Raw genomic sequence first — 27,500 nt, 5'->3', positions numbered from 1 at the left:
AGAGGGAGAGAGGGAGAGAGGGAGAAAAGGAGAGGATGAGGGGGTGGGGGAAAGGGGAGAACAGAGTCACAGCTGGTTTATGTAATGTTTGGCTCAAGCCAGAGCCCGTTCAGGAATCAGATTCCTACATCTTTGCTCATCCATCTGAGCAAACTCATGTGACCAGCGAGGAAACAGACAAGCTAAACAAAACAGTAACAACCACGTTTTGCCTGGGAAACAAAGCCCTTGCACTGCTCGCGAAACGAAACAACGAAACAAGCTGCAAAACAAAACCGCCAACGCACCGAAAAACGTTTTAAATCCCTGAGAAACGATAAACGAACAGTCATGATCGCCTGTGGAGCATTACACTAATCTCTACGCTTGCCAGTAAAAAAAAAAAAAAAAAAACAAGGCTTACAACAACATCTGTGAATGAAACAAAATGCCAATAAACAACACGTTAACCACCAGGTCTTCCAGTGAAAACAACAATAATTCTAACAACTAGAGCCTCATTTGCCCAGTCTGCCCAAAAAACAACATTAATTAACAGCAATGTAAATAATTAATCAGAGCATTAACATGAATCACCATGTTTGGCTATTTAAAATAAAACAAAACCCTCTCATGTCTAATGCTAACATGACTGAGACAATGTCCACACTTTGCAGATAACTCTGACACAAAATCTTAGAACGAAGAATTCTGCTGAAACCAAATGCTAACTGTTGTCTATCTGACAAACTTTTCCACAAATCAAAACAACCAATTGGTTTGTTTGTGAAACAGAAGATTAACAACCTGCCAGCAGAAATGCCACCAAACCAAGCAAGACGCAGACAAGACGACCACATCTGGCTCCAAACGTTTTGTCCAACAAAACAAAGCCACCACGCAGCCAAATGTACCTGCAAACAAAACAAAACCAACCATGTCTGTGTGCTAAAGGTAAGAGCCTCAGGAACCAGCACCCCCCCCCCCCCCCCCCCCCCCCCCCCCAGTCTGTCTATCTTTCATTAACACCCACCCCCCCCCCCCCCCCCCCCGCTGCCGAATCCTCCTCCGCAAAACGAAGCTTTTCCTCCCTTCCTCCCTCTTTCTCCCAGCAGACCAAACATTTCAAACCAGAAAATCCCCATCAAATTCCAAACAGAGGGCATATATCACTCAACATGTCGGAGCGTGTTTGACCAGCTCACAGTGCACAGAGAACAATGCCCCCCTCACAAACACCCCCCCCTTTCCTTCAACCCTGTCACCATTCCTCTTTACCACTTCTCTGCATACATCCGAGGGAATCCACCAAACTTTCCGTGCTTGAGCTAAAACTTGGAATCTGATCCTAAATCCAAACGCTGCCAGATATCATTTCTTACGCATCCTGATAAACAACGTGCAATGCCGCATGCTCCAGAAAGATCTGGCGCCATCCCAGCAAACGGAGAGGAAAACTGGAAGGGAACACAGTGTGTAATCCCAACACATTACAGCACAAATGGTCTAAAATGTAGCGCAGTGGATACTCTCAACATAGCAACAATCTCACCCGATTTGACAATCTCAATGCATAGTCTCATCACAGTACATGATCTTATGAGGCCTGAATCCCAGTGCAGTGCAGTAGTGCAATACAGCGTGCTTGTTCCAGTGCAGTAATCTTTGTGCAGTGCAACATTTGGTGGCATAGCCTGAATTTGCAGCATTACTTTCAGGTATCACATAATCCCAATCTCAATTTATAATCTAACAGCAGATAATGCCTGTAACGTTCAGAAAAGCAAGCCGGGACGAGCAGTTTGTACTCCACTAAAATATTAATCTCGAGAAGTAGTTTGATTTTCTTGATTTGGGGGCGTTCCACAGAATCTGTACGCTAGCTGGGTTTCAGATACGTATGGCTCTCAAAAATCAAACTTTTTTTACTTTAATAATCAAAATACTCTGTCACCATCCAGAAGGTATTTAGAATCTCTCTGACATAACAGGAATGTCCTCATTCCAGTTTTCCATTTTCTTTCAAAACTTTCAAATCTAAACAGGGACCATCCTCTCTAGGCTAGTGACTCATCACTCAGCCACCAAACTCAGTTTCATCACTGGCTTTATAAACAGCCTAATAAACATCCTCAATATCAATCTTTTTATAAACCACTCAGTCTATATACCTCTCAGTGTACCACTCAGTGTACAAACCCAAGACCCTGTAATCTACGCTCACACTGTTGCCTGATCATCTTAAACTGCTGTCATCAAGAATCAACCCTGGGTCTCTGACTCCACCCACCAGCTGAGCCCCGGGGCCAGTTTGCCAATGGGTCAGCTGAGCTGACCTGGCCAATCAAGAACTTTCCAATGCACTCTCTCTGAATCTCACCTGAATGCATCATGTCTGTTAGTACTGTGGCACTTCTAGACAGCGCATTCACTCTCTATGCTTGTGGATATTGTGTACCACCTTTTTGACCTTTCACCCCTCGTGCGGACCACCCCACCTCACTCATGGTACCTGACCAGGTGCAGTGTGTGCGTGGAGTGTTTGGAGCAGCAGTAAACATTTAAGTCGCAGTTATTATAAAATGAGGAGGGGGTGGGGGGTAACACCATAAACTGCTGACATCAGGACTCTAACCAGGTCCTCTGCAGGGAGCAACGGAACACTTTAATTGCAATGGCAAAGTGACATTCCGGTTGCTCTGGCCAATCAGGAGCGGGAAAGTAGCACTAGAACGTTTCACGACGCTGAGGTAGATCAAGGACTCTCGTTACAGTGTGTTGTAAGGTCAGTCAAGCTTTGCACATCACACATTCTGTATGCATATATGTGTACGAAATGCAGAACAGGTCAAGAACAAACAAATCAAAAGCTCTTTCAGGGCTTTGAATATTAATAGTCCTGACCTTCAGCAGAAACAAGATGTGCCGGTTAGTTTTTCATATCGCACGCATTCATCTCTCATGAGGTCTAATGCTGGGTCACAAGGACTAATACTGATGCAATTATTTAAGACGTATGAAACGAAATTCTAGACGTATGTTCTAATTTTCTGCGGCAGTGTTAATGAGAATCTTGATTTTTTTTTTTTATGTTACCACGCGCAAATCTCTAGTATAATTAGTTGTGCATTATCTGCATAACTACAGTGTATTATGGAGTAAAATGGCGGGACGTTATTAATAGCAATTCAAAGAAAATCGTTCAGGCGAATCTGAATTGAAGCGATGGTGCAGCTGGTGCGGTACCCAGGGTGTCCGCGCGACTTGTTTACTGCTTTGGAACAGGTAGAGGGTGTAGATGATTGCAGTTAATTCAAGTAAAAGTGACTGTAGAAACCCCCCCAAAAAAGTACAATTCTTAATGTTAGATGTTAACGTCATGAGCATAGCTAATCAGGTAAAACTGTACGTTATAACATTTTAACAAATTACACTGTTCACGGGTTACGTGGGAAAGAAGTATTCAACAAGAGTCGTTTGTTTGTTGTCCGTTTGTTGTAACTAAAGGAACATATGTTACCAATGGCACGACCAGTTAATAGATCAACCAGGCTGATGTACAGGTATCGCCACAGTATGGGCCGCGCATTAGTTTGGACAGAGAAATCCGCAGCTTGGCAGATTTGTAGCTCTGAATGATGTTGACCACTGCATAGCTGCCCTCAACTCACTAACAATCGCATTCAAAAGCAACGTAAGACGTACACGATAGGATGTTGCATCAAAACTTCTATGAGGTATCCACTGTCTCATGTGATGTTTGCGCCTATGAAACGAAGTCACTTTTTATGTCGAGAAAAACAGTAAAACTTCAAAATGAATTCAAAACGCGCTGACCACACTATACAGTCAGAATGTAAGCACTAAATAACTTAAAAGTTGTCAGTAACGTAACCAAACACTACATTCAGTTAAACGCTAAAGAAATGCAAAGCATGGATTTCAACGTATTACTGAAGTTTTTCTCAGTAAAACATTTCAGAATAAGCACGAGGGGGTTAATCGAAAACCTATCGTTCACTTGGTGCTATGTTGACAACATAGTATCAAAAACCTCTAGGAAAATATCTGCTTCGACTGTAAAAGTTCGGCGCGCGTGATAAGCCAAAAGTCGTAGAGTTCAATGTGTTTCCCAACCGTAACAAAGAGGCCAAAAAAAGTAACAGCAGCTGGACAACTTTTGTCTGTTTCTCGAAACTTTCAATCTGTCGCTTTTTACTTTAAAAATGATCAGTTTACCTGTTTGAGCGGATCCTTACTTTACGCAGACAATAGTCTGTAACAACCCACGTCGCATTCACACACAACGCGTAATTAAAAGTATCGTATCATTATCCAAAAGTCAGTGCTCCTCGTTTTGTTACAAAGCATCGGAAGATCTAGACACTGAGGGGGGAAAAGAGTTTCAATGTGATTTTTACATCACATCCCGCTTCCGGCCACTTGAGGAGGGGGCGCAACACCATCTTTGAGAGTAGAATGGGAAGAGCTCGCGCTAACGAAGAAACCCGACTCCATGGATAACGTAGACGCGGCGAGCTCGTGAAGTTAGAGTCAGTTATAACGTCAGTGAGTGTGTGTGTGTGTATGTGAGAGAGAGAGAGAGAGAGAGAGATTTTATAGGGCAAAACAAATCCACATTAAGTAGATAATAACGGTTGATAGTTCTAAATGGCATTAAAAACTTAGAGTAGAAACTTTTACAACTGATAAAATGGTGGACGCATACCTCCTCTGTATAGGAGGAGGAGGCTGCAGCCAAATTCTGCGCTAATGTAACGGATGAGTTGCGCGTAATGCATTTAAACTGTGCTGTGCTCGTGGGCAATGACGGGGAGGCGGGGCTGATTCTGTACTAGCTTACACGGATGCAAACAAAAACATAAATCTTAGCGTGGTTCTAAAAATCACCCATCTATGTCAGACACAAAAAGAAACCCTTTTTGTTTACTAGGGGTTAACGCGCACGCCCCTGAGTTGTGTTAGGCACTGTCTTTACATAATATGAAGGAATCCATACTATGTCCATGTTAACTTATTACAATAACCAAACATAAAGTATCAGTCTTGTGGTCGTAGTGACAGAAGACGAATAAAATTCTTTCTTTTGGCGGCACAGCACCGGATCACAACGGCCACAATGACTGCAGCATTTGTAGCCCGAAGGCATGAAATTTAGAATTGTCAAAAAAAAAAAAAAATGCAATAGACGCGAGTATGGCTTAGTGCCATATTTTCTTAATAGACCTCAGTAGAATTTTCCTTCCTTCAGAAGTTGTCAGAAAGCAAATGTTTCTTAACAGTATTTTTTCATTTCTATATGGACGTATTCATGGTACTAAAGAATAATCAAGAATAAACCCACAAGAGGATGAAGAGGACATTTCATACGTAAATTGTCTTACACACTGCAGGACACCACGTAACGCATGTCTTCACAATTACGTGTCCATGTCAAATAGGCCTATTTCACAAACACGCACACTGACCGGGGGGCAAGCTGACTGTGGAAAAAGGTAAAAAGTTTGAATATAATGGTGTAACTCGATGATGTAATCTGAAATGATTACCCCTGCAGGGCTGCATTCACCTTAATAACTCCGCTACGCAATAGGAACAATCTTGACTGTAGCAGCGACACACTGTATCACACGTGTTTCATTAAAGCTATGCCATTATTGCATTACCGTCTAGTGCACATTTAGATGTGGAAAGTGATAAAGCAAACCACTCAGACCTCTTACGGTCACTTCTTGGAAACGTAAGAGGTCAAATGATTCGTCTAGGCTGTTGAGGTCCGGTTAGAGTACGTCAGGACAGATGTAGTGCGCTTAGGTGACCAGCAGGCGACAGCAGTGTTCTACCGATGAAGTCGCGAATCACAGCGTGTAGTAACCGATCCCTACCGCTAGGTGTAGCGGTCGTCCGTGACCCTTGTACGGATTCGGGTACTTTTTTTCCTCTTTATCGCTGAAAAAGAATCCCCAGGGGCTGGATTTCGCACGCAAGATGATGCAAGACCCAAAATGGCTGCCTTCGAAAGCAACGTCCTGGTTCTCGTGAACTTCTTGGCTATAGCGTGCAGAGCTTTACATAACAGGGGGCATGTGGTTTAAATGACCAAAACAGTGGATTAAGGGGACATTATAGGAAATTTTAAGGTTCAGTAACCAAACACAGTGATTATGTGATTCTCTAAATTCAAATAGAAGAAATGTGGGGATTTTAACTAATTAAATTAAACATACAAGAGCCTTTGTGATGTACATCAAAATGCTGCCAGCGTAGCTGATGTTGTTTTTACGTGTAGCAGTTATTCTGGTGGTGACGCTAGTTGCCAATCTCTCTCTGAAGAATGATAGAATCATGTGGTGGGTATCAGATTTGACCTAAAAGCATGACGCTGTGAGGTGGCAATATTTTTTTGGTTGTGATTTTAATCTGTCGCATTCCAGTTTAGATAAGGACAATAAATGTCTGCTTGGTAGTACATCTATCAAAACCATTATGACCAGTATGATCTTTATAGCTCTACTAACATTACTATTACTGCAATCACATATAATGACATATAGTTGGAAAGCAGACACGTGTAGGCACTCCAAACTGCTTAGCAGGTGAATGCATGTCAATGCAAAAGTTTCCATTTAATTATTTTAGACAAACAATTACTGCTCTCCTGTTTCCATCAGAAGTAATACTGCTTTACTGTGTTACTAACACCATCTCTACTAATACTGCTTTACTGTGTTACTAACACCATCTCTACTAATACTGCTTTACTGTGTTACTAACACCATCTCTACTAACACTGCTTTACTGTGTTACTAACACCATCTCTACTAACACTGCTTTACTGTGTTACTAACACCATCTATACAAACACTGCTTTACTGTGTTACTAACACCATCTCTACTAATACTGCTTTACTGTGTTACTAACACCATCTCTACTAATACTGCTTTACTGTGTTACTAACACCATCTCTACTAACACTGCTTTACTGTGTTACTAACACCATCTCTACTAACACTGCTTTACTGTGTTACTAACACCATCTCTACTAATACTGCTTTACTGTGTTACTAACACCATCTCTACTAACACTGCTTTACTGTGTTACTAACACCATCTCTACTAATACTGCTTTACTGTGTTACTAACACCATCTCTACTAACACTGCTTTACTGTGTTACTAACACCATCTCTACTAATACTGCTTTACTGTGTTACTAACACCATCTCTACTAACACTGCTTTACTGTGTTACTAACACCATCTCTACTAATACTGCTTTACTGTGTTACTAACACCATCTCTACTAACACTGCTTTACTGTGTTACTAACACCATCTCTACTAATACTGCTTTACTGTGTTACTAACACCATCTCTACTAACACTGCTTTACTGTGTTACTAACACCATCTCTACTAATACTGCTTTACTGTGTTACTAACACCATCTCTACTAACACTGCTTTACTGTGTTACTAACACCATCTATACAAATACTGCTTTACTGTGTTACTAACACCATCTATACAAATACTGCTTTACTGTGTTACTAACACCATCTCTACTAACACTGCTTTACTGTGTTACTAACACCATTTCTACTAACACTGCTTTACTGTGTTACTAACACCATCTCTACTAACACTGCTTTACTGTGTTACTAACACCATTTCTACTAACACTGCTGTATTACTAACACTGTTACTGTTACTGTTTTACTAACATCGTCACAGATTCTGCTGTGAATGTACAACTTTACACCATCATTTCCAGTTTAATTACCAGTATTACTAATACTGCCATTATTTTCCAGTGTTGCCGCTCGCATAAATATCACCACTATTATTGTCTCTGTTCCACTGAAACCCTCACTGCTGCTATAATCACAGTGACTGTTATGACAATACAATCAACTTTACACCTGATCTGAACCACAACCACTGCTACTGCCTGTTCTGTATCACTCCTATGGCTATGTTAGTATCAGAACTCGCAGTGTTAGTACTGTTATTGTACTAACTTTAGCACTGGTAATGCCTTGACTGTACTACCACTAACACTACTGCTCCTGCTGCCAGTTCTGCTGAAATGTTTCTGTAAACATTGACAAAGAGGGCCTAAGAATGACTCCAAACAGTTTTCCAAAAAACGTCATATATCATGGCTAAATAAACTCAAAATTAAACAAACCCTATGGTGAGTTATAGGATATTTTTTATTGGGGTTTTTTCTTTCCTCTTTATCAGTTACACACATTTTCCCCTTCACCGTGTTTCGTAATGCTCTTAGAAAACATCCGGCCGTGGGCAGCGGTCACACGCAGCACGCGACCCAGCTGAGTGGTGTGGACGGCAGAGTAAAGCTCCTTTCTTTTCTCTTTTCTCCTTTTTTTTTTATTTTTTACCAACACCACTTACTCACCGGGCTCCTGAGTGATGATGCGGCCTTTTCGTGCGACCTTAGAGAAAAGGGGAGGAAGATCCAGATCTGGGGGAAGTACAGTGGCTGAGTGAAGGAGGGAAAGTTTATACTCCTTTTTTTTTATGGGTTCTGGAATGAAATGCAGTCATTTCCCTTGGCTGACAGAGAGAGAGAGAGTTAGTCAGCATTATTTGTCCAACGGAATGAACTGAAAAGAAAAGAGAGAAAAGCGAGTTGTGCAGAGTCATTTCTCCCGGCTGAGAGCGAGAGAGGTGGTTTAGTTAGCACATTTCTCCTGGCTGAGAGCGAGAGAGATGGTTTAGTTGGCACGTTTTTCCTGGGGAGGCCTGGATCATGTTTGTAGCTCACTGATGTTTACATTCTGAATTCTTAACTTCAGCATTCAGATTCAACGAGAGGAAAACCATTGTATGTTTTTACCAGAGAAGGTACACTGAGCACCAACGAACAAAACTCACCTCCAAATGTCTTTTTTTCTGACTGTTTCACTCCGTTCGTTCAAAAACACAAACTGACTGAGAGGAGCCATTCTCAGGAATGTAGGGAATTTTTTTGCTCCCAAAACACATTCATCCTAATTTAGGTGAGACTCTGCTGTTTTGGTGTATGAGTTGTAAATGAGGCAAAGGTCTGCAGAGGCTGGCCTTTCACAACATTTTTCCTTCTTTTTCATATGATTTCATGACCTTCACATTAGAAGGCTGCTGTGCTGTAATGAACAAGTGTAGTCCTGTGACTCAGCAAATTTACACAATGTCCTCACAATGCAAAACGCCCTCACAAGTCCTCACAATACAAAACGTCCTCACAATGCCCTCACAAGTCCTCACAATGTTCTCACAATGTCCTCACAATGCCCTCACAATGCCCTCACAAGTCCTCACAAGTCCTCACAATGCCCTCACAAGTCCTCACAATGTTCTCACAATGTCCTCACAATGCAAAACGTCCTCACAATGTCCTCACAATGCCCTCACAAGTCCTCACAAGTCCTCACAATGCCCTCACAAGTCCTCACAATGTTCTCACAATGTCCTCACAATGACAGGAGAGAGAGAGAGAGAGAGAGAGAGAGAGTCCATTGGTGCTTTTGTGCTACATCAGTGACATCATTTCAGCATATTTAATTGTTTCTTTTGGTAATCTTGTCAGACATTCATAATGCTGTCTTGAACCGAATTGAACTGAATTGAATTGAATTAAATTGAAAGAAAGAGACAAATGTATAAAGAGAGAAATCTTCTTTTAGGGTTAGCGCTGTTGCACATTAATTGTTTTTACCTTTGTCATGCAAGTTTTATCAAAGCTATCCAAACAGTTTTAGCTTCAAGCATTAGTAAGGAGAGAAAAAGAGACAGAGAGAGAGAAGGAGAGAGAGACAGAGAAGGAGAGAGAGAGAAGGAGAGGGGGGGGCAGTGGGTCAGTAAGAGTTTAAACCTTAAGAAGTGTTTAGCAGAGGAGTTGTTTGTGTCAGGAGTACAGATATTGATTAATGATGTATGTCATACTCTGTTTAGAGGAGCACAGTTTTACTGGCTACAACCTGTCCAGTTGTACCCGGCTTAAAGCCAATTTCCAGTGCTGTTAGAATTGCTGAACAGACACACCAGCCCTGTTCTCCTCTAACATAGAGATCAACTTCATCTGTGTTTGTAGTTTTTGTTCTTTGTGTGTTTGGGGGTAGGGTAGGGTGGAGTTCCGTTTATATGTGTCCTTCCGGCTGTGTCAGGATGTGTTGTCATTGTTTCTGGAATTGTATTAAAGATTTCTATCTTTCACACATCCTCTGTCTCTCTCGCTCTCTCTCTCTCTCTCTCTCTCTCACCATCTCTCAGACAAACAGTCTTTCTCTCACGCACACACATATACACCTTCTACCTTCTGTCTCCTTCACCCTCAGCCTTGTCTCACACACACTCACCCACTCACTCTTTGTCTTATTTCTCATAGACACACACATACACACACATACACCCCCCTCCCCCCCTCCACTTCATCATACACAAACTTGCATATTTTCAATTTAGCTGGAGAGACACTACAACAATGTGTGTGTTAATGTTAATGTGTGTGTGTGTGTGTGTGAATGTGTGCATGTGTCTGTTGGTCTGTCTGTCTATCTGTGCGAGTGTGTGTGTGTGTCCGTCTGTCTGTCTGTGCGTGTTTGTGTGTGAGTATGTGTGTGTGTGCGTGCGTGCGTGTGTTCGTGTCTGTCTGTCTGTGCGTGTGTGTGTGTGAGTATATGTGTGTGTTTGTGCGTGTGTGTGTGTGAGTACATGTGTGTGTGTTTGTGCGTGTGTGTGTGTGAGTATATGTGTGTGTGTTTGTGCGTGTGTGTGTGGGTGTTTCCTGTGATATTCATCAGCTCTCCTTTTGTCCTTCATCTCTCTCTCTCTTTCTCTCTTTCTCTCTCTCTCTCTCTCTCTCTCTCTCTTTCTCTCTCTCTCCCTCATTCATTTCACTCCTCTATTCACAGCCTTTAGTCCTCTATATTTATTTGTCATGGAGACTCAGCACTTTCTACACTCTCATTAAACTACCAGCTCTACCCTCATTACCATGATGAAACCTAAGTAATGCTTCAGATCAGCTGTTGCAATCAAACATAGTTTTCTTGGAACCCTTGTCTGATGGAATTCACCTGAACAGACCCAAGATGCTTTTGTGGGAAGCGTACCTGCCGCCTTAGTCACCTGAGGACACATCGAAACTTAGGGTGTGTGTGTGTGTGTGTGTGTGAATATGTATATGAATGTGTATCTGTGTGTTAACAGTTGAGGAATGCCCGTTTTCAATAGAAGAATGAAGAAACACAAAGGAAATGTGTGATGCAATATGCAAAGCTGAGAGTGACAACGCTTCCACAAAAATGATCTTACAGACGACTGCGTAATCTAACAGCCTAGGGGAACCTTTAGTCTGTCTTCCTCTGAATGTTTATTCATATCCTAGATGATATGTGCAGTCAAAACTATTTATAAAAAATCATTTCAAATCATAAAATCTAAGTTTCTTCCCCTCTTGGGCGGGACGAGGAGGGGTTGGTGTTAGGTGCTAACTGTGTCAGAATGTAATAGTCATTATACTGTATTTAACTGGGAGATCCAGGGAACGCCTAGTAGAACATTCTTTTGCATTCCATCGCAAAACGAGAATTCTATTTTAGAACTATGTGTGCGTTCTCATAAGGCGTAACAATCAATGGCATTCACATACCTGTGATGACACAAATGCCACGGAACATTTTCACTTTCATGTTGCATTTTTTGTGACATTGAAATCCAAATGAGGCAAATTCATGTCCTAAAAATGTTGTGAGAAAGTTGCTAATTTTACCCTCTCCTGTTTTGCATGCTCGATAAGTAGTTTATAGCATTGGTGTATTGCAGGTGTGTGTGTGTGTTTTTATGTGTCCAAGCAAAACTATGAAAAAAAAAATGAAGTCAGTTGCATATATAGTGAAATCACAAATGTCCTCTCAACTGTTTTGATTATTTGAATTTTGATTTGATGATGATAATGATGGTGATTATACAGTTTTGTACTATTGCTGTGTAATGTTAGACAAGGGGTAAATAGGTATTAAATAGGTATGAGTATTTTTTTTTTTTAAGTCAGTCTGAAACTCATTGTGTGATAACATGTTCAGTTGAAGTCCTTACTAAGCCCTTACAACCCCTCCCAAAACATGAGCCTTAAAATGAAAAAAAAAAAAAAGCGCAGCATTTCTCTTTGATGTTGGAGTCCTGTTCAGACATGCCCCTCTGTGTTCTCTGAAAAACTAGGCGTTCTTCTTTTCTCTCGTTCTCTCCTCTTCCCCCTGTCCCGCCTCATCTCCCTCCCTTAACTCGCCCTCTGCTGTGGGATTTACTGAAATCTGGTCCAGACTGGAGCCGACTGACTCAGACAGCAGGAATCTGCAAAGGGCAAGAGACAGAGAGACGGAGAGCGAGCGAGGGAGAGAGAGAGAGAGGGAGAGAGAGAGAGAGAGAGAGAGAGAGAGAGAAGGGGGAGGGAGTTAAAGGGAGTATGTTGCGTGCGTAAAAAGTCCTGTGAAGGAGCTGAGATCTAAACTGTGAGTCGAAAGGAAGTGCAACTTTTTTTAACAGGAAACACGGAGGAAAAATTCCATCATTACTGATGATTACTCTTTGGGCAGCTGACCACAAGCGTGTCTCTGCGCGCGCACACACACACACACACACACACACACCCTCCACGTGGAAGCAGTATTCTCAGAATGATACAAACAACAAGTCTATGCATGTGTACATAAATATGAAAATTTGAAACTCTTCTTTTTAGGGCGTGTGTGTGTGTGTGTGTGTGTGTGTGTGTGAAAATACCGAAGCAGAAACCATTCACACACACAATGCACACCCTTTACTTTGAAGCTTGTACCATGAAGTGGAAAAGTATACTTGCCCACCATAATGAAGCGCCCACACACACACACACACACACACACACACACCTTTTAAGTTTTCTTTGAAGTTACTTTGATGCCGCACACGCCAGCAGTCAAAGATGACATGTACGTCACACGCCAGGGCTTCTATCATTTTCCCCCTGTAGTTTTTACCACATGTTGGCCACAATTCAGCGTAAAATCACCCACGTACACCTGATTTTATCACACGGGGGAACTTCTTAGAAACCGCTGTGCTGTATAACAGTCAGGGAATAGTTTTTTTGGTGGTGGTGGGGGGGGGGAACCCACTGATTGAACGGTGGTGTTCATCAAAAAACATTCTCACTGTCACAGAGGACAATGAGTAAAGTTGAAAGTTGAGAGTTGAGAGTGAAGCTTTTGTTTTGACTTCAGTTTAAGCTGATCTGACACTTAGAAGAACTTCTGTTCCATGATAACATTACTGGGTTCCTCTATCTATCTATCTATCGATCTATCTGTCTATCTATCTATGTGTCTGTCTATCTATTTTCTTTCTTTCTGTCTTTCTTTCTTACTGTCTTTCTTTCTTTCTTTCTCTCTTTGAAAAACACCAGTGTGTGAGTTCTCTGACTGTCAGGGGTGTCTGGGGTCACAAGGTCAGAGGGCGTGTAGGCAAGGTGCCAGAAAGTTCTGAGAATGTTGAATGAGTTCCAGAGAAAAAAAAAACAGAGAGAGAGCCAAAGAAGTACCACAGTGCTATGTAACATACAGTAGCTTACATTCTCTCTCTCTCTCTCCCTCTCTCTCCCTCTCTCTCTCTCTTTGTGAGAGACAGCTAATACTGATGACTAAGCATGATATAGTGACGTATTTGCTTATGATCTCAGACTTGCTTGGAGATTATAACAGAAGTGCGGTAATGGTCTCTCAAACCATGTTCTCATTCTCAATATCCATACCCACGTCCCCCAGTTCATCGACCTCAGATTACCAAAAAAAAAAAAAAAAAGAATTTTAATGATTTTTGATGATGGAAAGTTGCTTGTCTTGCATTTTGTTTGATGTGTTTGTCTGCATCTATTTTCTTAGCCCAATCCTTTCGGTTTGGGTGAAAGTGATTGCAGTGTAGTGTAGCTGTGATACCATTACTGTTAAAAATATATTTTTCCCTGACTTAACTGTGATTGAGATTCTTGTCAATTCTAATTTTTCTATCATAGAATCACAGGCATAATATACCTAAACGTGTGACCACATCAACTTTCACTAGTGAAACGGATGGTAAAATTTTTAATAGGGTATTTGTTCTGTTTTATCCACTATCCTGTTATAACTGCATAGTTACTCTATATATGTAGAAACACATGTCTAGAAGTTAAACTGTTAGTACTTTGTAGTTAGCACAGTGTCTACAACCTAAACAGTGCACTGCAGACAAAGAGGAAAGAAATAATAAAAAGCCAAACATCAGCCAGGGGTACGTTTATGCATTTATTTTCACAAAGACATACAAAATAAATAACACATAAAATATTAAATAAATAAATAAATAAATAGCTAAAACAACATTTCTTCATTGAACAGACAACATCAACATTGTTAGCAGGAGATTCAAGTATGCTTGTAAGTCGAGTGGAAGCATTCAAAAGTTCACAAAACGTCAAAGTGACATCATCACGCAGTTCTGAGGGATTACGTCTACTTGTGCGGCTATGTACGGGAACTTCAAGTGAAAACATAAGAAAAAAAAAAGAAGGAACAAATCTTCAAATTTCTCTACAAATTAGCCGTTCAAGCTTCATTCAAGTTACAATAGCAAGTTAATGCTATTCATGTCAGTCCTTCAAATGTCTTGTCAGTTTGTGATTATCATTTCACCCCACTCGTGTTTTTCTGGAGTCTTCTTCGCTGAGAGCTCGTGTCTTGACAAGGAGAGCCCAAGCGCCGTAGGCTAGAGACCCCAATCACACTTGTTTCCACCGAGTTCGGGAAACTCTTGACTTTGCCATTAGGGCTTCATCTTGATCAGTGAGCGTCTTCGCTTACTTCTCACTCCCGAGTCTGTGATACACAGGGTAAAGCAGCGCTACGACGTAGCCGTTTCTCGTGCTTTGCTCGTACATTGTTGTCAGTTCATCTTCCAAGCTAGGGCAAGTAGTGTTGAGCAGCTGTTCGATGACTGTGTTCTCCTCGTCCGTAGTTGGTTCTTGAGACTTCAGGGTAAGCTCCTCCAGAGAACCCGTCATCTGTCTCGCCTGCTCCTCCGCGGACTGGAAAGTCAGGACATTGTACTGCAAACACTGTCCGTCGCAGAAGGCGTCGGTGGCATCGGTAGCGGCGACCTGCGTCTCCAGCGAATCCTCAGTGTAGATCTGCATGAAGACAACCAGGCAGAGGATGAGAAGCCAGCGCTTCGCCGGGCTCTTCTCCGCCGGTGGAAGGTACTTTCGGACCTTCTGTGGATACAGTACCCGTGCGTTTCTTCTCTTAGGGCGAACCGGTGCGCTCCGCTGAGGGACATGAGCCGGGACCCGCTCGAAGGTGAAGATTTCAGGCTCTGTACTGCGTGGCATCGTTTTGAAATCAAAAGACGCTTGGTAAAAATTGTTTGTTGGTAGTGACAAAACCATGCTATTCGACCTTGAGAACATATTATCGGTTTTCTATAGGACGCTTAGTCTCTCTGTTTCTTGGGTCGTCTACAGAGTTAGTTCGTACTTCAGTAGAAGTCTCAGGTTTATATATTGTTGAATTTGCATTTTGAGACGCCCATAAAGAAAGCCACACCCTTTGTATGATCCAACGCTATCGCATTGCACAAGTTGGAAAAGTACATGACCGTAGAGAAATGACTTTACTTTTCAGTGTAAAAATTCGGTTCTTCTGCATGACTCTACAGGTCGGGTTGGAGGATTTCATATCCGCTCCAAAAACACGCAAGATAGACACGATCTTCTTATCATAATGAATTCACAAATTCGTCGAAACTCTGTTTAAATTATTTGAAATAAAATCGAGCATGAGTTAAAACCAGACAAAAACTTTTATTGCTCGGAGACACTTAAAAAAAGCTGATCTTAGCAATAGCATCTCTGTCCACTACTGCATACGAGTGCCGTAGACTAATGCTAATACTAATAGACTGACAATAATACTAATATTGATCATTTTCACAATCTGCCGCAGCTGTAGTAAGCGAGTAATATTAATACCGTCCTTATTGGTATTGGAAGTAGGGTTTGATATTATTTGGTAATGTGATGGATAATTAGTCATATTTATCATAATGTGCCATGTTATAATATGCTATATTTTAAACAGGATGTGAAGAGGGATACTTATACATTTGGTGCTAATGCTAAAACATTGCAGACAGATATCCGGGGCTTGGAGTATAGATTTGACACGTACATATAATGTGAGAGTTAAAAAAAAAAAAAAAAAAGAATGGCTAATTTTACCAGCACAAACTTATACGCTTCTTTGATATTTAAAATAGTACATCCTTTCACTGCCTTTGTCAACGATCTGAAATATCTTGTTAATGAACGTCTGTAGAAATTTCTCGTTTAGAATCGCTGTTGCCCCACATCAGGGCATGCCACGGCATAGGAATCAATCTTTCTGTGTTAATTACAGTAATTATGTCAGATATGCTGGAAAGTCAGTGTGTTTAATACCCACCAGTCCTAACTGGAAAGTTCTAGAGATGAATTTAAAAGAGTCACTTTGAGTGTGTGTGTGTGTGCATGTGTCTGTGTGCACGCATGAGTGCATGCGTGTGTGTGCACATGCGTTCATGTGCGTGTGTGTGTCCTTGTGTGTGCATGTGTGCATCCACACATTTAAGACCTATATAATTGGAACTGGACAGTTTTTAGACCGGGTAGAATTTGGGTCAGAAGTGGGCATGCACTGATTGGATAAAAAAAATCTCCCACGGTGATGAACTGACAGTGAGACACAGGGCTCTCTTTTGTTATGCAAATGTCCCTGGCAAAGATTCACTGACAGAGATTCACTCAGTGATTCACTGGCAGATGTTCGCTCCGATTCATTTCGAGACTCACCTGCAGTTGTTCACTCACAGATTCATTTGGAGATTCACTGGCAGATGTTCGCACACAGATTCATTTGGAGACTGGTTGACTTTCGTGCTGACAGTAGGAGATGACTGACTACCTCTATCCAGTGAGATCCTGTAGGGTGTTCCGCCGTCACTCAGACGGTACCGTGTGAACACAGGTGGAGAGAATTTCACCTCCGGGGTGAAACTATGCTGTTGGAATCTCACCCTGAGGTAAACTATTTACTTTAGGAAGGGTTGGCATTTCTAACACATGCGTCACCTTGCTAAACTTAAGCACGCTGAATTCACACACACACACACACACAGGTCAGAAACTTGTCTGGCAATTGTTAAGCAAACAGAGACACACACACTCACACACACACACACCTAGGCGTGAGAACATTAAGACATATATGTTCACAGCTGATTTGGGCACAACCGAAAATGGACAAATTGTTCTCTCATTTCTCAGTCCTCTCTCTCTCTCTCTCTCTCCCTCCCTCTCTCTCTCTCCCTCTCTCCTCTCCCCAATAATAACAAGACTGGTATGGAGTCATAGATACAATGATTAACTGACCATAAAGTCAGCGTAAACTCAAAACAGTCTAAATATAGGCAGACACTACACACACAACATCTCAGGTTTTTTTCTCTATGTTTTGACACTGTGTTTCCTGTTTGTGTATAATCCCCAAACGGCCATATTTTCCTTTTCGAAAGCATTCCTACGTAGATTTTTTACGTCTGGTAGTGCGGGGGGGGGGGGGTTGCCCATAGTCCTCTCGGAAACTTAAACATCTTCCTTGAGCATCAAACCGTAAGACAGTTGACTACATGAATCCTGTTCGGTAAAGAGGAAAATGTCAGGACAACCTAAAACATACTTTCACAATGGCCAAAAAGTGATGGATCGATCCTTTTAAATTTACACACTTAGTGATTTTTTTGGAGTTTTGTTATTTTTTCAGTTTTTGTTGTTTGTTTGTTTTGTCTTCTCTTATTTTCTCAGTTTTGTTAGGTTATGTTTAATTTTGAGTCATTTGTTTGCATAATCTTTTGGGGGGAGGGGGTTGTATTCTTCATTGTGTGTGTGCATAGTGAAATGGACGTTTCTTTCATTTGAAATATCCCAGTTTTGTGGCTGTAAATGACATGAGACGGAGCCTGACGGAGAGGAGGCGGTTCACACGGCCGCGTTTGACTCCACACGAACAGGCAAAGGCATCAGTCCGGCTGGAACAAGCCGGGGTGACAGCACTGGATGGGCGCCGAGGTTTTTGCTTCATTAAAGGGATGTGGGTCATTGTTTTCCCCATAATTTCTCAAAAGCGTTTCTCTTTGGTCCCTAATTTACTTTAGGCCTCAGGACCAGGCTACGTGCTGTAGATCATGAAAGCAGATCTGTCTGCAGTACCCACACTGACAGATAGAGGGAGGCTGTGTGTTGGAGATGTACACCGATCCACTGATTGACTTGAGATGTTCCAGTCTGAGAGACAGGCTGATAATAACATCTCCAGCATCCCCCGCAGCTCTCTGTACTGAGCTTTGTTTTCCCACAGTCATCATCCTCTGTCAGAATACAGACACTCTGCTCACTCTCTCCAGTCCAACATCTGAAACTGTCCTACAGTAAGATTATCAGGAGTAGAAGCAGAAGTACTTTATTGGTCACACACACACACACACACACACACACACCCCGGAGCAGTGAGCAGTGAAATGCAGCCTCCGCATTGAATCCATCCTATACACCAGTGAGCAAGCAGTGAGCACACACACACACACACACTTGGAGCTAGGGGCAGAGGTAGCGGCAGGTGCCCAGGGACCAACTCCAGGTCTTTTTGCCAGTGCCTCGGTCAAGGTCATACATGTCTTTTGTGGTGAGAGAAAACCAGAGCACCCAGAGGAAACCCAGGCAAACACGGGGTGAACACGCAAACTCTACACAGAAAGGACTTTGGACGGCTGAGCTTCGAACCCAGGCCCTTCTCGCTGTGAGGCAAAAGTGCTAACCACTGAGTCACCGCGAAGCCCCAGAGCCACCGTGAAGCCCAGCTATCAACTGTCCTTGTTTATGTTTTCACAATCACGTTCTCAAAATCGCATATTCCTTGCTTGAACTCCAAACCACAACATCCATGCTAAATTTAGACCTTGACAGAAGTGCACAGGCCTGCACACATTCAGCTCTGTTTCAAACCCTAACCCGACAAACAGCATTGTGTCTCCTGACCGATAGATTCCTAAGCGCTATGCTTGTCTTTCTTTTGCAAACGTCTGTATGGAAGGTGGAGTTAGACTTCCTTTCATTCTTAAAATAGTACAAAGCGAATGTCGACTCTGGAGACTGACAAAGTAAGAAGTGTTCCATTTCACCAGGAATGTTATTCATCTCAGTTGACCTTTATTTGCAAACGTAAAGGTCAGAGGGAGGATGTGGCCACTGAAGTTTGACTGACACCTTTAACGTCACATGTTGTTTGTCTAGAAATGGGCCATTATGTGATTAAAGTGAAGTCAAAGCACATGCACTCACACACACACACACACACACACACAAACGTCTTATCACTTCCACTGCTTGTGTTATGAGCCACAGAAATGTGTTTCATTTCACAAACAACCACACAGCAACCAGAGAGAGGCAGCACACAAGGCTCCAAAGCCAAAGAGATTAGACCAGGAAGGGCGTAATTTTCAGCCCCGTCTTCCTCTTCAGGTTCTGCGTGAGTCACAAACAAAATCTGACTTAAGTGAACTTTTACGGTTACTGTCCATGCGCTGAAACAATGAACCACATTAATGACACACCCTGTCACTGCATGACTATGTATTAGTTACAGATCATTCCAATGCCCTTGCTCCTTAACACAACATGGATACAGTTTTCTTCAGTCCCTTACACAAAACAATGAGTGTTACCTGAGCCTACCTGAGTATTACTCGAATGTACCTGAGTGTACTAGTCGGAGGCCATTGATCAACCATGACTGTACTACGTATAGGTCTCTAAGGTAGTTGTCAGGTAACATCCAAGCAACGAGGCCAGTAACAAAAACTCAGTGGTGATGATGGTGATGATGATGATGATGATGATGATGATAAGTGTCTGAAGTGGTGCAGTGTGATTTAACACACCTGTTCTCAGGTGATCAACAGAAGCACCTGCCCGTAAAACTTTACTTTTACGAGAGGTAATATACAGGTGTAGACTAACATGTTTCAGACCCTTCAAACAGACGGCAGCTGGGCTGACGTAGTGGTGCATTCGAGATGCATTACGTTTAAAACAGGTGTTTAAGGGTCTGTTTATGTCTGTGCAACTCAGTGAGCGAGTGTTCCGTAAAAGTTCTGTAAGTTTTGCTCTCAATCCATGTGTGCGATCTTTTGTCTTTTGTAAGGAACTGGGACTGTTTCCGTGAGGTTCCTTTTAGAATTAAAGATATACATGTGGTTTTAGTTCCCGGAAACATTTCAGTGAGAAAATGATTCACTCTTTTTTACTTACAAAACTATCAACAGAGCCTGGAGTGAAAAACCCTGTCACCTGCAGTGATTCAAATGACTAACAGTAACATAATATAGGATGAAATGGAAGAGCAATCCAACTGAATCATGTGTAATGTAAGGCAGTGACCTAATGCACTCTGTCAGGAAACTTCAGTTAAAAAAAAAAAAAGCTTGTTGTCAGTCTTTTATTGGGCTGGCTGTTTGGTCTCTCTGGGAGAGAACTGTTTTGTGAGTGTTCAGATCAGGTTACATGCTTACTTGACCATGATCTAAGCAGCAAAACTTTTTTTTTTCTTTCTTTTCTTTTTTTTTTTTTTTTAATTTTTTAACTTAAAACAGCGTCTCATGCTTCTTGTGATTTTGTGGACTTCTATTTCAGACGTACAGTTCAGAAGCTCGTGGGAGCACAAGAGTGTGCCCGAGTTTCACCTCAGAGGCCTCTAACCGACCCGCAGCTTGGATTTGAATTTTATTTTCATCTGGCCGTGCCGGGGTCCGGGACCCGGAGTGAGGGTGGTGATGCAGAGAGTCGGCGGGGAGCTGCCCGGCAGCAGAGCGCGTTGAGACCTTGCCCTGTCGTCGTTGTTATTGTTGTTGCTGTTGTTGTTGTTGTTGTTTTTGGTGTTGCTGTTGTTGTGGTGTTTATCTGGATTAAGATGAGGCCGTTGGCAAGCGAAAGTCACAAAGCCTTGGAGAAAGTCTGGGGAGTGGGGAGTTTTCATTTTTTCATATGTCTCTCATTCTCCTCACACATGGGAATTCTGTCCATCAGACTAAACTGAGACATACCTCTGCTTGCCTGTCACTGTGGCCTCAGGCAGTCGCAGAGAGACAGACAGGCAGAGAGAAAGACAAACAGACAGAGAGAGAGCTTATACAGTGCCTTTGATGCCTCGTCTCATGTTGGAGTGTGTCTGTGCTTGTCTGTGATATGTAGGTGTGTGTGTGTGTGTGTGTGTGTGTGTGTGTGTGTGTGAATGTAAAAATCTCTGGATGACTCTGTGTGTTTGTATAAGTGTGTATGCGTAGCCGCTCTATTTTAATCAGTGACTATATTTTATAATAAATAAAAAACATTTTGACACACAATGTAGATAGAAAATTTTAATTTAATTTTCCTCTTTCTCTCTTTTCTCCCTCTATGAAAAGGAGCCACACGGATGTAGTTTTAAATCAGTCGTTTTTATTTCACTTATAACAAGTCAACAACAATAACGGCAGCGTCCACACAGCCACCGCGTGGTGGAGGAAAGTCCGGCATGGGATCATCCGGTTGGAGGTTTCCAACCCCCTGAGAGTAAAGGATGACCAGTGCCATACTGTAAAACTCATATATGATTCATAACTTACAGACAGTCAATGAGGTTACTCTTGCTTGGTTAACGGCTGAAAGGAAGCCAGACGACCCTGCTATCGTCAGAGCTGTCCGGAATTCTCCACTCTTTACACACATAGACACATATACACACAGACATGCATACCCTTTGGAGCAACTGACACACACATAGCCAGACGCCAGTGCCACACAGGAACACAGTCTGTGTGTGTGTGTGTATGTGTGTGTGTGTGTGTGTGTGTTGACTCCTGTGTGACTCATTGTCGGTAAACCTTCACTTTTCCTTTTTTCCCTCTTCCACTGCTTTCTCTTCATCCGTTCGGCGGTGACGCACTGAGAGGATCAGCTTACAGTCTTTTCCTGTTTCAGCCAAGCAGAGAAACAGCTGGATCAAACCGCTTCACCGCAGCGCTCCCCGTGCGTGTGTGTGCGCGCGCGTGTGTGTGTGTGTCTGTACTTGCAGACACAGTTGAGGCTCTGCACAGTCAGCGGGTTTTTGGCTGTCATGCCTCAGTGCAGTCACTCTGGCTTTCTGCCTGCTGCGAATGAGTGTGAGTGAGTCCGTGTGTGTGCGTGTGTGTTTTCTCCATCAGACCACCACACGCTGCGTCTCTGAGTGTGCGTTCCCGGCACAGTCCTGATTGGCCCAGTCGAGAGCCCCGTCCGTCACCCTGTCCCCCCCGTGCAGAGACTCTAGGGGGGGTTGTTCAGGCTGGCAGGAAGCGTCCCGGGGGCCAGTGAAGCCGTCCTCTGTGTAAATCTGAAGGAGCAGTAGAGCAGAGAACAGCATTAAGCATCGGCGGGCGGGGTCAGCCTCCTCCCGCGGCATGATCTTCCTCAGCCGGGGGGGGTAAAGGACACGCAGCGGCCGACGAGCCCGAGGTCGCGAAGCCCAAGCCGAAGGTCTCGCAGAGGTCTTGACCCCTGACCTAACGTGCACGGTATCGGAGTTGGAAGCACACATCGCCACAGACAGAAACAAAAAAAAAAAACAACGAATTTTTGTGTTTTCAGCTTGTGCAAAGAGCTGAAGTTTTCTGCCTGAGTTTTTTTGGGTTTTTTTTGTCCCCTTCCTTTCGTGTATCTGATTTGCAGGATTAGCTAATGTGATTCTGTCTGTTCTGGGGTTTTCCCTCTCTCTCTCTCTCTCTCTCTCTCTCTCTGTCTGCAGAAAAAGATGTGTTTGTTTTTCTTCCTTTTTCTTGGAGCGCTCTCTGCTCCTGTCTTCAGATCCCTCTGGCCCAACTCTTAGTCTGCTTGTGGACTTTCTCCCTCACTGATTATTCTCTTCTGCCCTCAGTATTTTTGTTCTCTTCTTCTCTTCTGCATCCCTCCATCTTTTAAACAGTACAGGGATGGGAGTGGTTTAGGTTCACCTGAAGGCCATGAAGCCACGCCCACCCAAGGTTTCGCATATTTGTTTGAGTTATTTTTAGACGTATAACCACACTCGCTCTCTCGGTCTTCCACTGAACCTTTGGTGTCAATAAATTTTTAAGACACCAGAGTTTGTGCATTTCTTAGGGGGATGTATTCCTGAAAATGCAAACTATTTGCTCCCAGTGCTGGCCTAATTTGATTACAGTGAGACAAACAAAATGATGACAATAACAACCAGCTGTCCAATCAAAGCACGAAACAGGTGAATACGACCACGGTGCACAGTGCTGGTAAATGCCTCTGGTAGCCTGAAGAACATTACCAGAGAAGCCTTCAAACTTTGATCAAAGTTTTGTTTTTTGGACGCTGACTATTGCTGGCATGTGTCCAGGGTGGATCTTAAACGTCTATGCTGGCCAGTGCCGCGGTTAGGGCTTTGAACGTTGCTACATTAGAGCCTAAAGTTTAAACCGAGAAGGCGGTGGGTGTGTGTGTGTGGGGAGGGGGGGGGGGGGGCGTAAAATGTATATATGAGACACAACAAAAATGTACCTGTGAAAAAATGTTTGTACTGCAGCCAGACCGCTGAGTGAGTCTTGTGAAAGTTCTCGTTTCTTAACAGTTGGTTTGTAAACTTGCGAGTGAATCACCTCTTCAATTGTTTGTCTTTGGAGGAATTTGTTTGCAGTGTAATTGTTTGATAAAATGACGAACTTCGAGCACATGAATAGCCAGTCATGCCTGGTGAGGAGCTACTGTGCAGTTCAGTTCAGTTCAAATCACCCCGGTTCTGTTCAGTTCAGTTCAGTTCGGTTCAGTTCAAATCACCCTGGTTCAGTTCAGTTCAGTTCAGTTCAAATCACCCCGGTTCTGTTCAGTTCAGTTCAGTTCAAATCACCCCGGTTCAGTTCAGTTCAGTTCGGTTCAGTTCAAAGCACCCCGGCTCTGTTTGGTTCAGTTCAAATCACCCCGGTTCTGTTCAGTTCGGTTCAGTTCAAATCAGCCCAGTTCTGTTCAGTTCAGTTCAGTTCAGTTCAAATCACCCTGGTTCTGTTCAGTTCTGTTCAGTTCAAATCACCCCAGTTCTGTTCAGTTCGGTTCAGTTCAAATCAGCCCAGTTCTGTTCAGTTCTGTTCAGTTCAGTTCAGTTCAAATCACCCCGGTTCTGTTCAGTTCAGTTCGGTTCAGTTCAAATCACCCCGGTTCTGTTCAGTTCAAATCACCCCGGTTTAGTTCAGTTCAAATCACCCCGGTTGTGTTCAGTTCGGTTCAATTCAAATCACCCTGGTTCGGTTCAGTTCGGTTCAGTTCAAATCAGCCCATTTCTGTTCAGTTCAGTTCAGTTCAAATCACCCCGGTTTAGTTCAGTTCAAATCACCCTGCTCTGTTCAGTTCAGTTCAGTTCGGCTCAGTTCAAATTACCCTGGTTCTGTTCAGTTCAGTTCAGTTCGGTTCAGTTCAAATCACCCCAGATCTGTTCAGTTCAGTTCAGTTCAAATCACCCCGGTTCTGTTCAGTTCTGTTTAGTTCAGTTCACTTTGATTGGACATTATTGGTGGAAATTGTCACGAAGGAGGCTCACAGGACCCTAAACCTGTTCAAGCGCTGGACAGCTGTAAGTCCAGATCAGAATAGCGACAGTCATTCATTTTTGATAAGTGGTATCAGGTAATTATTGCTGATATCCACCTACGCTGACAATACAGCGTCATGTTGTCAATATTAGACAACATCACAGCTGTGCTTTTTGTCCCTGCGTTTGTACTCTACATGTTTTTGTTTGTTAAGAGTGATTGGAAGTGGGGGGGAAAGAGAGAGAGAGAGAGGGAAAGAGAGAGAGAGAGAGAGAGAGAGAGAGAGAGAGAGAGAAAGACAGAGGGTAATGGTGAACTCCTCGGAGACCTTATCCGGACTGGAATGCCTTGACAAACACATTTCATGGCTTGTTTAGAAGGCATGTTTACAGTTGTGGTTTGTTGTGGGTTTATTTGACCTCGAGTTTGGTTTCTACCTTGTGACTAAACAGATCTTATTTAAACCTCCGTTCGTCGTCAGCTGGGTCACCTTCAGCTGATTGCTCCAGGAGTGTGATTTGTCATGATGACCCCGAGTTTCTCAAAATGAGTGATGAAAGTACACACTATGCCAGCCTTTTTGATTGGCTGATTGAAAGTGAAATAAGCCCTGCACTAGACGTAACAGGAAAACTGAAGTCACTGATTACCTCAGAGAAGGAACTCTAACATAGTTTAAAATTGTCAGTTCTTTGCCTTACACTTAGTTTGAAATGTTGGAGTTTTTTTTTAATGTTTCCTTTTTATTTTAAATCTATGTCAGGAATGAAATTTGAACTAATTAAGGGATTAAAGAACTCGTCATTGAACCGTGAATCCTTGTTCAGTATAAATATACTGTGAAATTGTGGGACTTTAGATGTTTGAAAGGTTTTTGTTCCTGCGGTAGTGAACAGTTCACGTCACGGAAAAAAAAAGAAGAAGAAGAATCATTGATCCGTTACATATCTCCTTTTCTGTTGTCTTCTCCGATTCTTTTTTCTTTTCTTGGCACAAAATGTATCTGGACCAGGGTTTTTTGGGGGGTTGGGGTGTGGTGACTTTTTCGTTAGCCGTCATAGTTTCTGTGTTCTTGTTACACGTGTTCGCTGACGTAGAGGATACTGTTTCCATGTCAACATTCAACGTTTCTTTATGCGTTCGCATGTGGGATCACATGCATATGTGTGCGCACACGATTCCTGACCCCCACTGTTTCCCAATAGTGCAGCATGAACAAATGTTTGTTTGGAACACCTTTACAATTGCATGTGTTTCACTTAAACAGAAGTTATTGTCCACACGCAAACCAACTGCTGTCTTAGGAAAACTACTAGTACCTTTCCTCAACGTTCTGAAACATTCTTATAACCTTCTGTATTTGTTATATCACCTAGGTAAACGACTCCACCTGGGTACGGAATCTAACTTGAGGACAACTTGATAATTCAGTACACAAATATTTTAATGATTGGAGCTGTTGAGGACACATGGTTCTTCTCTGCTGCACTAACTCCTTCTAAGAGACTTGTTTCTTAACATCTAAAATATTCATCTGAAACCTTAAATTGCGGAGGAGTTTGTCTACTAACAAGTTCAGGGAGCCCGTGTTAATTAGTGAGGATGCTGTTGCGTGACTCCATGTCTCCTGTTGAATTTCTCTTTAGGGCATTTGGGATTGAAGTGGGAATATTTTTAGCATTCTCAGACAGGGCCTTAGCCAGTCTATCGTGATGTTTTGCTTTTAGGACTGGGATCCATTCAAACGGTTTCCAGGGTTGACTGAACACATAGCTAGGTGTGGTACCATTTCAGAGGTGAAGTCGAGATCAAAGATCAACCGAAGGCAAACAAATATGTCAAAACGGTTTCCAAGATACCGTCAGACCCTAACATGCTCACAAAGACAGATATCTCTGAAGACAGTTTTCAGTTTCCAAAACTTAAATGTTTATTTTTTTTGTTTGTTTGTTTTAAAGATTTCACTGTAAATATTGAAAGGATAACAACATTAAGTATCTTTATGTAAAAAACTATGACGGAGTGACGGTCGTCATACGTGACCGTGTTGTCGCACGGTTAATACCATTCATCACAGTGGATACACTGAGAGCCACTCTCTCTTTCATCCTAAGATATGCAGATATGTTTTATCGTTTGGCACACAAGACAGAGTTTCTCTCTCACTCTCTCTTACAACATGTTCACCTTGGCCACCACCTGTTTGCAGCCACTTTGGGAATATTGTCTGCCTGCAACAGAGTAGTATGAAATCTCGCCTGCCAATCTCTCCACGTGGGACTGGTCCGGGTAGAACCCTTCACGGGTCATCTCCTCTAGAAAGCACTGAATCACATGCTTCTGCTCCAGCAGCGAGAGGGCGAGAACCTCCACCTTGCCGTCCGACCACAGCGCGTGGTGTTGGGTCAGAATCGGCCTGAGCAGTCGGGCGGCCCCGGCGGCCGTGAAGTTCTGCAGAATGTGGGCGATGACCTCTTTCTGCCCCAGGTTGCTCAGAAGAACATAGACAGCGTTCTGGAACTCGTTGTCCTGTTCTGGTTGGATCAGCGTCCTCAGAACTTCCAACGATGGTGTCCTCATGGCCTCCACCTCATCGAGGATGAAGATCGGAATTCTCTCTTCTTCCTCTGCAACCTTCACCACCTCGGTTATACGCGAGGCTAGTTCGGACGCGCAGTTCTCTGGGTCTCCCTCCAGAGGGCAGCTGTGCAGGCTGAAATACTGCACCACCAAACCCTCGCCGACCACCGAGCGGAAATGGCGCGCCAACACGTGCCCCAGGTGACTCTT

The 27,500-nt window shown here is 42.9% G+C and overlaps 3 protein-coding genes across 3 annotated transcripts in view; all 3 read right to left on the bottom strand.

Moving 5' to 3' along the window:
* The window catches only part of ddr2l (discoidin domain receptor family, member 2, like), an 18,222-nt gene extending 13,918 nt beyond the window's left edge, over positions 1–4,304 (bottom strand). The window contains exon 1 of the mRNA XM_030791444.1: positions 4,219–4,304. The gene's annotated coding sequence lies outside the window, so the exon portion shown is untranslated. The remainder of the gene's footprint in view (positions 1–4,218) is intronic.
* A 10,117-nt stretch (positions 4,305–14,421) lies between these two features.
* Positions 14,422–15,519, bottom strand: ier3 (immediate early response 3). Its single transcript, XM_030791602.1, has one exon. The coding sequence runs from the start codon at positions 15,481–15,483 to the stop codon at positions 14,875–14,877; it is 609 nt and encodes a 202-aa protein (XP_030647462.1). The 5' UTR covers positions 15,484–15,519; the 3' UTR covers positions 14,422–14,874.
* Positions 15,520–26,881: 11,362 nt separating this feature from the next.
* tor4ab (torsin family 4, member Ab) overlaps positions 26,882–27,500 on the bottom strand; it is a 3,320-nt gene continuing 2,701 nt past the window's right edge. Inside the window, exon 3 of the mRNA XM_030791999.1 lies at positions 26,882–27,500. This exon is cut by the window's right edge and continues 198 nt beyond it. Within this exon, the coding sequence (XP_030647859.1) occupies positions 26,883–27,500 (618 nt within the window). The 3' untranslated portion in view covers position 26,882.

Source organism: Chanos chanos, chromosome 14, assembly GCF_902362185.1.
Source record: "Chanos chanos chromosome 14, fChaCha1.1, whole genome shotgun sequence".
NCBI classification, from domain to species: Eukaryota; Metazoa; Chordata; class Actinopteri; order Gonorynchiformes; family Chanidae; genus Chanos; species Chanos chanos.
The sequence above is the reverse complement of the archived record's forward strand: the minus strand, read 5'-3'. Positions and strand labels throughout refer to the sequence as shown.